The sequence below is a fragment of the Apaloderma vittatum genome, unplaced genomic scaffold, assembly GCF_000703405.1.
Source record: "Apaloderma vittatum isolate BGI_N311 unplaced genomic scaffold, ASM70340v1 scaffold449, whole genome shotgun sequence".
NCBI classification, from domain to species: Eukaryota; Metazoa; Chordata; class Aves; order Trogoniformes; family Trogonidae; genus Apaloderma; species Apaloderma vittatum.
Window position 1 is genome coordinate 1 of NW_009735579.1, and position 16,370 is coordinate 16,370.

The following is a 16,370-nucleotide window of genomic DNA, read 5'->3' on the forward strand; positions in this document are numbered from 1 at the left end:
AGAGGCAGTGACACTGCTGCACTATGCACCATTATATTGCACTAGGCACATTACATTTGTCCACGCTCTTGACTGAGTTGATGGGTAGATCACATTTTATGATAAAGTAATGTGAAATTCCAAAAGGTTCTCATACTGTTTCTTGCAACTGTAGTTGTGAGAATAAATCTGTTGTCCCAGGAAGGATGCAGCAAAAAAAAAAAAAAAGTTAACCAGGTGGAATACTGGAAGAAGACATCATTAAAGCATAAAATTTTAGTTCCTCTTGACTGTGACTTACTGTGTATTTTTGATGAAGTACTAAAGAAGTAGAAAAGTGGTACTAAATAACAAGTGAAAATTTCTAAACCTAGGTTGAAATTAGCCTAATTTTATTAAAATTATGTGGTATATATTTGGTATAAATTCTTCTGTTTACTAAGTGTTATATTTAACTTTTGTGGGAAAACAACATTTTTGAGTGTGAATCTGGAATTTCATGTTTTTTAAAGATTGAGTGAGATACAGTGGTTTAGATTGGGTAACTGGTTGTTGAATGGGAATTTAAGGAAAACTTGTGAGTGAGATGCAGAAGGTAAATAGATGAGTGGAGCCCTACATGCCTTTTTTCTAGTATTACAGAGATAAAATAGCACAAGTGTGCTTGCTTATGTAATTTATTGTGAGAGAGAGCATAGCTTACTTGTTTTATCATTCTGTTTTTCAGTTGACTTTAAGCCTCATGCCAGCATGGATACTGTCCATCACATGTTACTCTTTGGTTGTAATGAACCTTCTTCTACTGAAAATTACTGGTAAGAGTTGCAACTTGCTTTTGCTATTGTACTAACTTCTCTTGTGTTAATTGCTTTCATGTGAACTTTTTCCAGTGTCTCCATTTCTTGAAAAAGTAGAAAAATTTGGAAGGAAGAAATATATAGCATTTCAGTCTTTCTTAAATACTCCATCTTGTTTTAGCTAGCTTGAGATGTCAATTTTTTTAACTAACTCTCCTATCTCGTGATTCAAGCTGTCTGCCCAGGCAGACAACAACAAAGATGTCTCACTTGCTTCTCCCTCCACACTCATCTCCACAGGGATGCAGAGGAAGAAAAACTCAGTCAAAAAGGCTCAAGGATTGAGATTAAGGACAGGGAGGGTAATAAACTACCACTTCAGATGACAGGTAAAAAAACCAGAGTAGACTTGGGGAGAAAGCATAAGTTTAATTTACCACCCCAATTTATCTAGTAGGATAGTGAGAGGAATACATAAATAAAACCAACCCAATCCTAAATGCACTCTCCACCACCCATCTTCTCAGCTACCTCCTCCCTCCCATTGGTGCAAGGAGGGACAGGGGGTGAGGGGCTCCTCGCAGTCTCTCCTTCATGCAGTCCTTTTCCTCCATCAGGGCCACGGATTGCTTCAGGTAAGTCCTCTGCTGGTGCTCAGTCTCTCTCCCCTCTCGCATGTGGCTCTGCGTGTACCAACGCATCCTGGATGTTATCACTGCCATCGATCCCCTCAGCTGGCAGGCAGTCACCTTCCTGCCATCTCAGCCACCACAGGCTTCAGGGAAAGGTCCTGCTCTGGCAGCCTTCTCCCTCTTCTTCTCTAGAGCTCTTCTCCCCCTCTTTTCGTTTGTTCTCCTCTCACCTCCACCTCCTCCAACAGAAAAACTCCCCAACTCTAAAGACAGGACAGCTCAAAACAAGATGAAACCAAAAGAGAGAGAGAAAGAACAATGGAGTCGTCTCTTAAATACCTTGATGGCAGAGGCACTGACTGGCCTGGCCCTGGCCAGAGGCAGGTCCAACTCCTACCTTGGGGTGGGGGAGGCTCTCAAAGTTTTGCAGGATTTGTTTTCTGATGCTTTCTGACTGTCTCCAAGGAGGAGCTATAGTGGGCAGGGTGCCATTAGATTTCAAGAAGCCCAGACTTCCTCTGTAGCTGGTTGCTTTTCTGTGTGTGAAGAAGTATTGTATTATGTGTCCAGAATGAAACTGAGTGAAGTGTGAGCTGAAGACGATTCTGTCAAATGGTTTGGTACTTTACTTGCCCTTCAAAATGCCAAAGCAGTGAGGGTGGAGGGCGGCTCTTGGTGCCACTAAAAAACAGGTGTGGTGATCCAAAGTGAGGAGTGTGTGAACATGGGTGGCCATGAATGGTTCTGTCCAGAAATTTTGCAGGTTCTCCCCAGATTTTCAGGAGAGAGCAGATGAGGTAGTTATACTGACCCTGCAAAGTTGGTAAGATTTTTGCTCTGGAAGACAAATGCCCCTCCCTTCGTCCTCCTTTCTCTTGACTTATACTTGCTGAACAGATGTCCTATGATAGGGTACGTTCCTTTGGTCAATTTGGGCAGCTTCCAAGATCTTGCCCACACCCAAATGACTGGTGAGGAGGAAGCGTTGGAGGCACAGCCTTGATGCTGTGCAAGCAGTGCAAGCACTGCTCACAGTAGCCAAAACACTGCTGTGTTACCAGCACCTTTCTAGCCACCAATGCAAAGCACAGCACCATGTGAGCTGCCATGGGGAAAATTAACTCCATCTGAGCCAGACCCAATACATTAGTGTTATATTTAAATCTGGTATTCATTATTTCGTATGCAGGTATTGATTAAATCTTGCTAATTTTTGTGTGTAGCTTCTGAGCTGCAGTGTTTGATTTACATTCTCAAAAATAAAAACTCTTCATTCAGTGTCTCATCATTTCACGTCCCTGCTGTTACAACAGTTTGCAACATTTAATCATGCTCTGCTGTGGCTCTCTGCAAGCCTAGAGAGAGGGTTATGGCTGCTCTACATAAACAGGCTTTATACTTGTTATAAACAGTGCATTTATGCTTGTTTGACACACACAAGCTTGCTCAGATGCCTGTTCACTACAGACCAGTGTGTGTATATAGTTAATGTAGTTTGTGTATGTATAGACATATGCATATGTGGATACATATATCTGTTTATATCTATAAATGTCTATATTGTAAATATGTACGTTTAAGCATTTAGTTATTTGGAAACCGTTGCACATTTTTTAAGCATAACGAAAGAGCAATGTGTGTATTTCATCTTTCTCCCCTATAGTCTTGCCTGTCCATTGGCCATTGTCTCAGGAGAAAAGTTTGGTACAGCCTATGCAGATTTTTTTACGTAGCCAATGTGATCCTTTAAAAATATTGTGGTATGAACAAAGGCTAGCTGACCCAAAATCTGGCAGTGAAGCTGTGACTGCGTTTGTGTTTTGCTCTTAACCAATCTCTTCAACACGCTTGCAAATTGTGCAGCTCAGTACCTGCTTAGATTGTTAGATCCTTGAAGTTGTTTTAAGGGTAATTTTTTTGGATGGTAGCAGTTGAAAGCTGCACAGTTTTACCTGCAGCTTTAAGAATTGTAAGTTGTGAAACATTTCACTTATCCTGACATAAGTTTTCTTGTCCTTTGGGGCATATTTGAAGAGGAAGATTACTAAACTACTAGTGGTTGTGAAGGTTTAGAAATACGTATTATGAGCAAAATTAATCAAAAGAAATGAATGGCATGTTCCCTTTTCTCTTGGTAGTCTCATGATTATGACAATGCCTTTTGTCAGAAGAAAACACAGCAGCTATGTCGGAGTAAGATTCTCTGGGATCGCAGAAATGCATAATGTCCTGCTGGGAGAGTAGCCTGGAAAGCATCAGTGTGATTTGTTTTGATAGGTGGGATATGTGGCTCAGGCGTTGCCAACATAAATGTTACTGAGCCTGCACCCAATAAAAATTCCTGGTCTTTTATGCTTTTACACTCTTCCTCACAGTGAATAAGACTATTTTCCTCCGTATTTACGGTGGCTGAAACATGCTTTAGGTGTGTTGTGGTTTGAGCACACCCAGCCAGCAGAAAAGAACTGTGCAGCTGCTTACTCACACCTACTCCCAAGAAGGAGGGGGTAGGTGTGAGTAACCAAAGGCTTGAGGATCAATATTAGGGACAGGGGAGGCTCACTCACAACTTAACAGTCACAGGCAAAAACCAGAGCCATCTTGAGGAGAAAATATCAATTTAATTTACACAGCAGAACCACCACCAGTTTAATAGTCAGTTAGATCAGAGTGGGATAGTCACAGAATAAATACAACCAGATCTTAAATACACCTTCCCCCCACCCCTCCCTTCTTCCCAGATACCTCCTCTCTGCAGGCAGCACAGAGGGGCCAAGGGGTGTGGGTTGTGGTTAGTCCATGCTGCTCCTTCCTCCTCAAGGAGAGGACTCCTTGAAGTCTCCCCCTGCTCCAGCGTGGTGTCCCTCTCACAGGAGACAGTCCTTCTCAAAATTCTGCATTGTGAGTCTTCCCACGTGGTTGCAGTTCTTCCTGAATTGCTCCAGTATGGGTCCGTCCCTCAGGCTGCAGTCCTCCCAGCAGCACAGCTTCCCTCAGAGTCACGCCGGGTCCAGCGGGCAGTCCTTCACAGGCTGCAGTCTGGATCCTCCTGCACCACTGTTAAATCTCCTTGGTCTGCAAGAGCTCAATTGGCCATCTCACCATGGGCCTCAGGGAAATCTCCGCTTCAGCACCCTCCTCTCTCTCCTCACAGACCTCAGCAAGGAGAGAGAGAGAGCAACTGCATGGTGGCTCCTCTCACCTCCTCCCTTCCAAAACAGGACTCCCCAACACAAAGAAAGTTGCCCAACAGATTTCCTTCACTTCTTAAATATGTTGATTGCAGAGGAGCTGCTTTTCTCATCCTTGGCCAGAGCTGGGTCCAACTTTTACCTGGGGGAGGTTCTGAAGGCTTTGCACAGGAGCCACCCGTCCAACCAAGATCCCCACGAGACACAAACGTGGTGCAATGTGTACAGTTTCCCAGGTCTCATTTTTCCATGGGTAATAGGCAGAGAAGGGACTATATTTTGTATTGAAACCTTGACATGAGTATCAACCTGCATTGCATCTGGCTTGGATCGGTTGATGTTTTCTGAATAGTTTTGAACTGAGGCTTTCTAAAAGTCCTTTTGTGTATGCTGCACCTGCTCAGTGCTGAGTTGCTTTGTCACTGAAGAAAGTACATATAAACTCTGTAAATAACCCTTTTCCCTAACAGAGGATGGAGGGAGAGAAGTGGCTTCTAGGTGGGTGTTTGCAAAGCCCCTTGATATCTGTTGTTTGTTTGTCCTTGTGTATCATCCTGTAGCTTACAGCCACAGATAGCAGTCAGCACCCTCTTGTCCCAGGTTTATTGTGCTGTCCCTGGAGCTGTGTCTGGTAGTGTCTGTGCCCTGAGTTTATCCATTCTTGCGAATTAAAGGTATTTGGAGCTTAACAGGCTTTGCGAGTCTTTCACACTCCACCCCTAGTGTCACCCGCAAGGTATTAGCTGCAGAGGATGGGGAGAACTCTGGAGCTCTCACTTATTTTAAGTATTTGTGACCTGTTTGTGGCCAGCTTACTGTCACCAGTTTTCTGTCAGTGATTTTTAAATGTCAGTTTTGACTTGTAAAGGTTTCATGTCTTCTTCCCTCTGTGTAAATGTGGCAGCCATTGTCAATTTTGTGGCACTTAAACTAGTAGTGCTAGAAATTTTCATCAGGTTCATTCTCACAAGAGGTTCCTTTATTTTTTATAGCCTAGCAAGGGCTATAAGAACTGTGGATGGTTTTGAACCTGTTTGCCTAACGCTATATCAGAGCAGAGGGAGGGGAAAAAAACGTGAGGATCTAATGATATCTGGGAAAGCAGTCTACATTACAAGAAGTGTCATTAATGAACATACATTAAAAAAATCTTCATATATTCTCGAATTGGTGGTTTTGCCTGTAAATCACCTGCCCTTTTTTCATTTCAAAATTGTAACATTATATTCTCTTTTGTTTTCTTTCCTCATATTTTTAGGGACTGTGATGAAGGAACGTGCAAAGACAAGTCGAATATTTTGTATGCTTGGGCAAGAAATGCTCCACCCACCAGGCTACCCAAAGGTATTGTGCCTTTCCTGTGAAGTTCTTGTGTAAAGGGCAAGGGAGAGAAGAGGATGTGGAAGAAAGCACCTGGAATATCTAGAAACATCCTATATTATTTTTATTATGTCTAGCTGATGGAAACCATGTAAACATCAACCTCATAAACTATGAATATATTTTGCTAGCTAATATACTTGGGTTTTTTTTGTCATCCCGTTTGCTGTAACATTATGCGTTTCAGTAGGGGGAAGAAAGGCTAAGGGAAAGATGACAGTCATAATGCTTATTTTTATACAGTATTAATCTTGCATTTCCTACTGTATGTTGTTGGAAGGGTATTATTTATGTATCTTTCAGTAGCACATAAACCGCATTAGAATATTTTTGTGTGCTTGGGAAAGCACAAGTTCAATCTAAACATTGAATTTTTTTTCTATATCTTAAGTATACTGGACAATTCTATGTGCTTTTCATTTCTAAATGCTTTGATGCGGTTGAGCAACGTGTTTATGTACCCATTTTCTTCTGTGATAGATGACTACTGAATTCAGTCAAAATTTTTTAAGCTACTTGAAGTGGTATGTCTGGAAGACAGGCAGAGGTGGTTCTTTCTAATAACCACTAAGGGTGCTAGAAATATCTGCCATCTCTATAGCCTCACTCTGAAAATACCTTGAATTCTAAAATTTTTTTCCGCCGCTTTCTGTAACCAGGAGCAGTTTACAGTATCAGGAAGAGGTTTATTTTTAATAATCCATTTACACACTTATTAGCATGAATGTTACTTGAGTTGTTTATCAGAATGTGGAGTTAAAATAAATGTTGCTTGAAGGATACTATGGAAACCTGGTGTTTGCTTTACTGTTAAACTCCAGCTAGTAATAATTTTCTTGTCTCTAAGCTGTCCACAAATACAAGGTTTGTGGGGAGGGTTCATAATAATACTACGTTTGTGCACAGAGAGGCTGCAGTCCCATTTAGAAGTAGACTTTGCCATGGGCAATGTTTAATCTAGTGGGATTCACAGACTGAATAGGAAGAAATTGCTTTCTCTGCTTCTTTTGAAGAGAATTGGTTTATAGAAATCCCTTGTGATGATGATATTTTGCAATTTTATTATTTCAAATTATTTCAGATTCCTCTCATTTTCTTCTGCTCCTGGGTTTTCTTCTGTCAAAAAGTAATATAGCTTGATAATTTTCACAAGATTTTTGTGCATAAAATTTAATTGTAAATTAAATGTAATTAAATGTAATCTCAAAATATTTTACTGCAGATCATTTTATCTCTTCATTCTCAGTGTGTTCTTAGTAAGTCTGTTAATCAGTTTGTGCTGTTCACAGGTTTTAGGAAAAATGTTCTACTAAATCCTACAAGGACGGCAATACTTAATTTTTAGGTTTTTTTTATATAGATGCATGTGTATATATATCAAATCTATAATCTTGTATTGAGAGAATGCTCTGCTTAAAGCAGGTGACTAAGCGATGGTCCTAACTTCTTAGTTGGGCACGTGTTGTGATGGTGTTTTTCCCAGTCTTCAGGACGATGTTTTTTTCACTGGTCTCGGTGACATTCTCCATCCCTTCACTTGAAGCTGTTGCACTTTTTTATACGGTCAGCAGTGATGAACTATCCTACGTTTTATCGTTTCTGAAAACAGTGCATTTTCCTTCTGTCTTAGGTGTTGGATTCAGAGTTGGAGGAGAAACAGGTGGTAGATTTTTTGTGCTCCAGGTGCACTATGGGGATATTAGTGCATTTAGAGGTATGTATTTTGGAAGTTTGTTCTGTAAGGTATATCAGCTACAAAAAGTATATAACTTACTTGTAGAAAAGTTTACTGTTAGTGCCACTCACAAAGGTAAAGATCGGTGGGCATATTTGCAATAAGTTTGCATATTGACCTGACATCTTCATAAACTTTTTTATCTCTGTAAATGCTTGAAAGGTGAACAGATTTTTTCTTCTTCAAGACATATAGAGCAAATTACTTCTAGTAATGAAGAAGTGGATTAATAATTTTAAGTGTAGGAGGAAACTTGTCTTTTCCTGTATAATTCAGTGTTTTCTTTTAGAAGGTTGAAACCAATACCTGTAAACACCCCTAACCTGTCACTTTACTTGAATAGTTGGTGAGAAAGATGACATACGGTGGCCAGTTAATATACTTCCAAACACAGCACCTGTGTTTGGAAAAAACTTTTTAATAGTGGAGACAGTGTCTTTCAATATTTCATTTTTTTTAAAGGGATGGAACACTTGCTCCAAGCATGGCAATATGCTTATTGCTATCAGTGAGTGTTTTACAGAATCACAGAATGGTTGAGTTTGAAAGGGACCTCTGGAGGTCATCTGATCAACCCTTCCCTGCTCAAGCAGGGACACCTACAGTTGGTTGTCCAGTGTCATGTCCAGCTGGCTTTCGTATATCTCCAAGGTTGGAGACTCTGCAGCCTCTCTGGGCAACCTGTTCCAGTGCTCAGTTTCCCTCACAGTGAAAAAGTTTCTTTCTGACAAGCTGCTTTCCAGCTGGGTGTCCCCCAGCATGTGCTGGTGCTTGGGGTTGTTCTCTCCCAGGTGCAGGACTTTGCACTTCTCCTTGGTGAACTTCTGACACCTTTAGATGCATGAATTCTTATTTTCACTCTATATTACAACTTGTGTGGAGTTTTTGACTTCAAGAGCAAAAAGAAATTTGGGTCATCATTCTCTTGGAACTCGACGGTGATACATTACTTGTACTGTTTAAAGAAGAGTGTGGGAGATCCTCATGGGCTAAGTAGTAATCAAAATGTGGGACCTGAAAGAAGGAGGGGGAAGTATCCTGGTGAACAGCAAAAAATTGAGGAATATTACCACTGGTTTGAGCTGTGCCCGTGGCCTCTGAATCCTTCTATGGTATCATGGTAAATGATCCACACTTGCTTTTGAAGAGAGAAGTTACCTGTAGCTGGCAGCTTCCCAGTGCCACACAGCCTCTGTTCTGTACACCTCAGACAAGGTTTAGGCAATGATCATCTCGAATTTTCAGCAGCACTGTCTGAAGCTGAAGGTATGGTTTCTGTCATGACGTGAAGAAATTTTGTAGCATACTGGCAGTAATGGTAACTGACGAGGAGGAGGAAGGAATAAACTGAGTGTGCTAACACTGTTTAAATGGAGCATGTATGCAAAAAAGCATAACTGCAGTTGAAGAAATTTATTTTCATGAGACAGTTCACATGGATCCCTACAGCCCATGAGATTCTTTGCCTGCTAGAATCACAAATAATTAAAGTTGCAAACCTCTAAAGAGAATGCTTGGATTGAAAGCCTGCTCTTCATTATTGCTTAGGGAAAACGAGAGCTCTTACTGTTCATTTTCACTCTTAAAGTGTAACTTATGTGTATGCAGTTATTAAAAAAAAAAGGGAAATGAGATCAGTAACCACCATTACACATGGATTGAGAGTGTGTTTGGAAATTTTTATTAGTAAATGAACTTGGTAGTCAAAGTTTCTACTCGAAAAATCCATTTGCCCATCTAAAGAAATGACAGTGAAATAAATTACCACCTGAAATTGAAACTTAATTTTATACCAACACCCACTCTGTATTGTTGCTTATTGACACTCAATTCTAATTCCTATCAGTTTTGGGGGAAAAATGTCGTAGTTAAAATTTACCAACTCTCAATTTTCAGCTCTTTATAAAAAGGGTATTTCTTCATTTCATTAATTAGTTATTAAACTAATTCTGCTTTCTCTGTCTCCTTGGCTCTAAATCAGAGCTAAATATTCATTTTTAGATATGCACTTTATGCTCAGATATCAAAATAAAGCTTATTATGTCTTGTCTAAAATGCACATAATCAAAAAATATATTCTGTCAAAAAATAGGGGTACATGCAAAGAGCTATCTTAGAAAAATAGTAGTTGCTCTACTTAATTTAATTAAAAATTTGATTAAATTATTTGATTAAACCAAAACGAGTTATGGTTGATAGTAGATACAGTTACTTAACAAGTAAAAAGTTGTCAGAAATTTGTCTGTCTTTTTCTATATATTTGTGTTAGGATTCAAACAAAAGTAAATCTAACCATCTTTAGATCTATAAAGTCAGCTTTCAGTTTGGGCCGTAGGGATATGCAATGGAGTTGTCAAACTGTTCTTGATTCATTCTTCCATATAAGTGCCTTTGGATCTGATTTTCAAAAACTCTGGGTTTTTTTTTCCAATCCCTAAAATTTTTTTCTGCCCTCCCTGTAAATAAAGACTAATGTTTCTAATCCACCATGCTATTATGTTCGTACTTTCCAGTACCTGTGAGAACAAAGATGTTATCTCCAAGAACCACAGTAATAATTTTTGTCCATATGCTTGGAGCAAACTTTTGAGGAATTCTTTAATGTTTTTTCCTTTCTCGTTCCCTCTTATGTGTGCACAAGGGACACATAATATTTGTCTTCTCAGCTCCTTCTCGTAACCCTTACTTCTTCACTGAGGTTAGATATATTTCTCCCTACTATCATTCTCTACAAAAATTATATTACCCACATTACGTATGCTATCACAGATGCACTTGATTTTGTGAGGGAAGTGTGAGGTTCTTATTTCTGGCTTTGGTTTTGCTGGGGTTTTTTTGGAGGGAAGGTAATTAGTTTTGGCCACCAAGCTGGTAGATGTCTTAAAAATAGCTTTTCTTCTTAAGCACATGAATTATAAGCTGCCATTTGCTTCTCTTTTATAACCCAAAGACATGACATTGTGTCTTTAATAATTTTGCATATTCCCAGACACTAATTTCTATGATATATTATGACAAACTTTCAGCAAGTCCGTTATCTGTGACTTTCACGAGGTATTTATTTGTTAAAGAATTTACACTGGACCGGGATCAACAATATTTATCTTTTCCTATTTGGAAAGTAGATTGTGAAAATGGCACAAACTGAATAAAAATAGAGTTTCATTCTACATGTTACAAGACTTCTAAAAAGAATTTTGCTGAATTGATTGTGGATGAGTGAAGAGATCAGCAAGAGCAAGTACCTTGACTCTCATGAAAAGAATTAATTCAGCTAGTGTTCTTTTCTGTATCAATATTGAATGCGACATATTGAATTTGTCTCTTTCTTTGCCAAGACTTCAGGTTCATTTTTGTACTGTATGTCTTTCTCTTTTCACATATAACTTGTACAAAGGTTCTTCCCAGTGGGCATTAACTTTGGAATTGCCTTGCTCAGAGGTTGTGCTCCAGTTTTGAGCCTACTTGTTATCTTTAATAAAGCAAAGCCAATTCTGAGACTATATTTGGAGATACTGGTGCAAATCAAAGGGCTGGTGCAAATCAAAGGGCTGACTTTGAAATAACAAGAAGTTTGGAGCTTCATAAATAGCACTACTCTGTTACAGTGAAAGCTTTTACATATTCTAGGAACGATGTATGAGTGCTATACTGTTCCTATTATATTTAGAAATGGAGCAATGAAGAAGTTGAATAAATCATTTTAGTAGTGTGCTCTAGAATTTATAATCCATCTACTCGGAGTACAAAAAAACCCCCAGGTTTTGAATGAAGAGTGTTCAATTTTTTAATCCTAAGTAAAAACCACAGAATCTATGAAGCCCCAAAAGTCTCCACTTCTGTAACGGGTTATAATACAAGTAACTATGGAGGAAGCCTATCAGACTCACATTAGAAGTTTTTTCAAAATCATCCTATGGAAAGAGAGGATTTCTGTTTAGGATAATTTGGCTTCACCTCAGTTGTGAGTGTTTAATTTGATAAACTGTGTGTATTTCAGGCATTTGAGATATTTCTTCTAACAAGTGTGATTAACAGGAGTAGCACAAATGAATCTTTCTAACTAATTCAAGTGTTTATTGGCAGTTAAATATGTAATTACCATTACAAATCTATTGTGCACAATGTTTAAAAATGATGTATTTAAAATCTTAAGTTAGTATTAGGCTTTAACGTGAACCGTTACTTTGACATAAAAACTGGGAATATTTCTTGTGATTGTGTTATAGTTGCACACTCCGCAAAAGGCAATCATAAGCACAGCTTCTAGTTTTATTTGAGTTGGAAACTCTGCATGGACAATTGTCTTTCGTTTGAACTTGTTTCTGAGGAACATAAAAATACATTTTTTGGTCTTTGCCATGTGGCAAATGGTAACTAGTAACTTCTTGGAAGCAGAGCAGTGCATGCTTGTTGAATAGCTGAAACAAAGAAATCAAAGCAGTTAGATAAGCTGGACAGGCAGAGCGGAAAGGAGACTTCAATGTTTTGTTTGGTTTATGCATTATTTAGGGATATTTTTGCTAGGTCACACAGTGAAGCTCGAAAGAGTTGTCGTTTGGAAGCGGCATGACCTCACTGCAGTCAGCATTCTTGGGTGGAGCAGCTTTGAGCGTTTCAAGGATGGGAGGAGGAGCAAGGAAACCTCCTCAGTTTTTAGAAGAATGTTTAGCCTAGTCATGGCTAAATATAACCACAAAATAAGTTATATTGCACTGTAGGAATTTCTTAGAAGTCTAGAACATGTATCCATCCATTATTTAACTCTTGACGTAGCACTACAGATCAAGTTCTTGTACCAGAAGTTGACTTATCTTTCTCCGAACTGTAATTAATGGTTGCTTTGTATAACAGCAATAATAACTTTCCCACTGTGTTCATTTTGAAATTGATAAATTTAGATGAAAATACTCAAGAAAATGTTTTTAGTATTCTGATAATTTAAGTATTTAATATTGACAAACTTGAGTATATTGGACTCATTTCCCTCCTCCCACTATACTATTTTAAAAAGATGTTCTGTGACATCCTAAGGGTTAGATACTTCAAATGTGACTCATGTTTGGAATATTTGTCGTTTGGCTTTATTGGTTTTGGAGAGTTTTTCAGCAGTGTCTAAAATGGTGATATTTTCAAAAGCAAATTGCAAAACTGAGGGGCACAAAACTTCCAGTTACATTTTATATTTTATTACTTATGAAGTGAAATGTTCTGAGAAGAAGCAAGCTTATCTCAACTTCCATTAAATCTTCCTAAAAATGTTAAGCTTACTAAAGCCAAGTTCTGCAGCATCACGTGTTATATGAATAGCCAAAAATTTAATAAAAAAAAACTAAGTTGAACTGAGGAGTGTGGGACAAAAGAGGCTTCACAAAGACCTTCATAGCAAACACAGGGATATTGAGATTCTAAATGAATCTTCTTATAGTGAAGAGTAGAGGACAATGATTAGTATATAAATAACTTTTTCTAAAAACCTGTGCAAAAAAAATTTAGTTTCTCTTTCTCTTGAATATTTTGCTGCCATACTTTAGTCATTTTTGTGTAAGTGACTTAGCATGCAGTGAATGTATTTATGGAAAGATACTATAATTTTTCTCCTCGTTTTTAAGGAGTAACACTAAAAAATCATTTGAAGGCTATGCTTTAAATGTGTTTTAAAGACTGTACTTCAATTCCGAGAATTTTTATCTTAAAATTTAGATTAATTTTTCAATATCTACTATTTTTCTATACAAAGATGCATGTCTACATAAAAGGTACATATATAAGAGTGTATGGTATTGCTCAAAATTCTGTTTTCTACGCTATTTTGTTTATTTGTCTGCTTTGTAGAACATAGAAAATGTGAGTGATACAGCAGCAATAACTGACAGACTAGTTTTGCAATTTTGTGAATGTGTGTGAGCTTAAAATACTTCTACTGAAACTGCAAGTGAACTTTCTCAATACTCTACCAAACTCATGCTCAATTCTTTATACAGGATATAGGTGCTGAATTTTCTGTATTTGAGGCAGTATTCTGTCTGCATTGAATGGTGGTGCTTTTGTTATGGATTACCAACAGAATTTTCAGCTGCTTTCCTTCTGATTCATAGCACTTGATTTCAAAAATTCTCATGAGACATCCGTTCCACTCAATGCAACTACAGCAGTGGGTAGTCTTGATTAAAAAGCAACTGTTCTCATTTTTCTTTTGCATATGCGCTGAAGACCTACCTTTTTTTGTTGTAGCTTGCAAATGTACAGCTGTGATTTAGTGATTCAGATTTTTAAATACTGAAATGTTTGTTGGGACATCCAGAGCTGGAGAAACCAAGAATTCTCAGATGCCATGATGTTGAGCATTATGAGAACCTTGTGAAATTGGGATAGCAACCCTTTCACTTGCATTACATATGTACTAATTTATTCATTCTGTAAGATAATTCCTCTCTACTGTGTGAACATATTGAAACTGAGTTCTAGTGTAAATGGTAGTAAACCCCAAACTGAATAAAATCCCTTAATAGAGAGATGTGGTGTGTCTATAAAATAGCAAATGTTTGAAAAGCTAAACTGATGCTTTTTAATCTGTAAAGTCTCCCTGTTCTGTTTCACCCTAGGCATTATTCTTTCTTCTGCTCAAATGTAGTGCTTTTTTAATTCAGAATCTAGCTGCAGATGGGAGAAGAATCCCTCCCAAGCTAGCACTTGTCAGCAGATACATAGTCACTCTGATTTCTTTCTGACCTGATACACCTTATACAGTTAGAGGGTCTTTTTCAGCATTTTCTGTTTCCTTGCTTTCTTCTAACTACACCTGTTGTGGTATAAATGTAAGAAAAGGTAAGTTTTGCAGCATGGGCAATAAACAAGAGAAGCTGGAGATGCTTGGGTGTCTGCAGTGCTATGATCTAATTGGCATCACAGAGACATGGTGGAATGAATTCTGCAATTCACATGTTGCATTGGAAGGCTGTAAGCTCTTCAGAAAGGACAAGCAGATGAGATGAGGAGAGGGTGTTGCCCTCTATGTCAATGAACAGCTAGAATGCATGGACCTCCACCTGGCAAGTGGTGATCAAAAGACCGTGTGTCTGTGGGCCAGGGTGAAAGGAAAGGTAGGAGACATTACAGTGGGGATCTGCTGCAGAACACCTGGCCTGGAGGATCAAGTGGACAAGGCCCTTCATAGACAGATAGGAGTCAAGCTCTGGTCCTCACAGAAGACTTCAACTGCCCTGCCCCACTATCAGTTGGAGAGACAACACAGCAGAGCATAAGCAATCCAGGAGATTCCTGGAATGCATTGATGATAACTTCCTCCTCCGATGGAGGAACCAGCAACGAGAGGTGCCATGCTAGACCTTGTTCTGATCAACAGGGAGGGCCTGGTGGGCAGCGTTAAGCTCATGGACAGCCTTGACTTCAGTGACTGTGAGATGGTGGAGTTTAAGATCCTAAGGACAGTGCAGAAGGGAAAGCTCAGCAAGCTTGAAAACCTTGACTTCAGAAGAGCCAACTCTGATTGCTTCAGGAACCTCCTTGTTAGAGTAGGACAAAGCCCGAGAGGGACTGAGAGCCCAGGAAAGCTGACTGACTTTCAAGTCACTCTCCTGCAAGCTCAAAGGCACTGCATCCCTAAAAAGAAGAAATCAGGGAAAAACATCAGGAAGCCTATATGGATGAACAAGGAACTTCTGACCAAAATCAAATATAAAATGGGAAACCACAAAGGGTGGAAGCAAGAGCTGGTAACCTGTAATGATTACAAGGAAATTATTCATGAAATCAGAAACGAACTTAGAAAAGCTCAAGCCCTGGCAGAATCAAATCTGGCCATGGACATAACAGAAAAGGATTCTAAGGTATGTGAGAGAAAAAAGAAAAAAAAACAATACAAAATGTGGGACCTCTCCAGAGCAATACGGGTGACCTGGTTCCTGAGGATATGGAGAAGGCTGAAGTACTCAATGACGATTTTGCTTTAGTCTTCACTGGTAACCACTTGAGCCATACCGCCTACGTCACAGAGGGCATTGGCTGGACCTGGGAGAGGGAAGAACCACCCAGGGTAGGAGCAGATCAGGTCCAGGAACACCTAGAGAACCTGAAGGTGCCCAAGTACATGGGACTTGATGAGATACATCCACAGGTCCTGAAGGAACTGGCAGCTGAAGTTGCTAGGCTACTGGCCATTGTATTTGAGAAGTCGTGGCAGTCTGGCGAAGTTCTCACAGATTGGAAAAAAGGAAACATAACCCCCATTTTTAAAAATGGAAGCGAATAAAACCCAGGGAACTACAGACCAGTCAGCCTCACTTCTGTGCCAGGTAAAATCATGGAGCAGTTCCTCCTGGTAACAGTACTGAGGCAGGTGAAAAATAACAAGGTGATTAGTGACAGCCAACCTGGCCTCACTCAAGGCAAATCATGCCTGACTAATTTGGTGGCTATGACAAAGTTACAGCTGTAATTGATATGGGAAGAGGAACTGATGTCATCTACCTGGGGTTGTGCAAGGCATTTGACGCTGTCCCACGTGACATCCTTGTCTCCAAGCTGATAAAATATGGGATTGATTGATGGACAATTGGTGGATAAAGAACTGGCTTGACGATTGCACCCAAAGAGTGGCTGTCAATGGGTCCATGTCCAAGTGGAAGCCGGTGTT

General features: G+C 39.3%; 1 protein-coding gene across 1 annotated transcript in view; it reads left to right on the forward strand.

Annotated features, from left to right (window-relative positions):
• Window positions 1–706: 706 nt before the first annotated feature.
• PAM (peptidylglycine alpha-amidating monooxygenase) overlaps window positions 707–16,370 on the forward strand; it is a gene marked incomplete at its 5' end in the record, with an annotated part of 66,130 nt that continues 50,466 nt past the window's right edge. Inside the window, 3 exons of the mRNA XM_009876614.1 lie at window positions 707–794; window positions 5,858–5,943; window positions 7,610–7,693. Coding sequence (XP_009874916.1) covers window positions 707–794; window positions 5,858–5,943; window positions 7,610–7,693 — 258 coding nt within the window. The remainder of the gene's footprint in view (window positions 795–5,857; window positions 5,944–7,609; window positions 7,694–16,370) is intronic.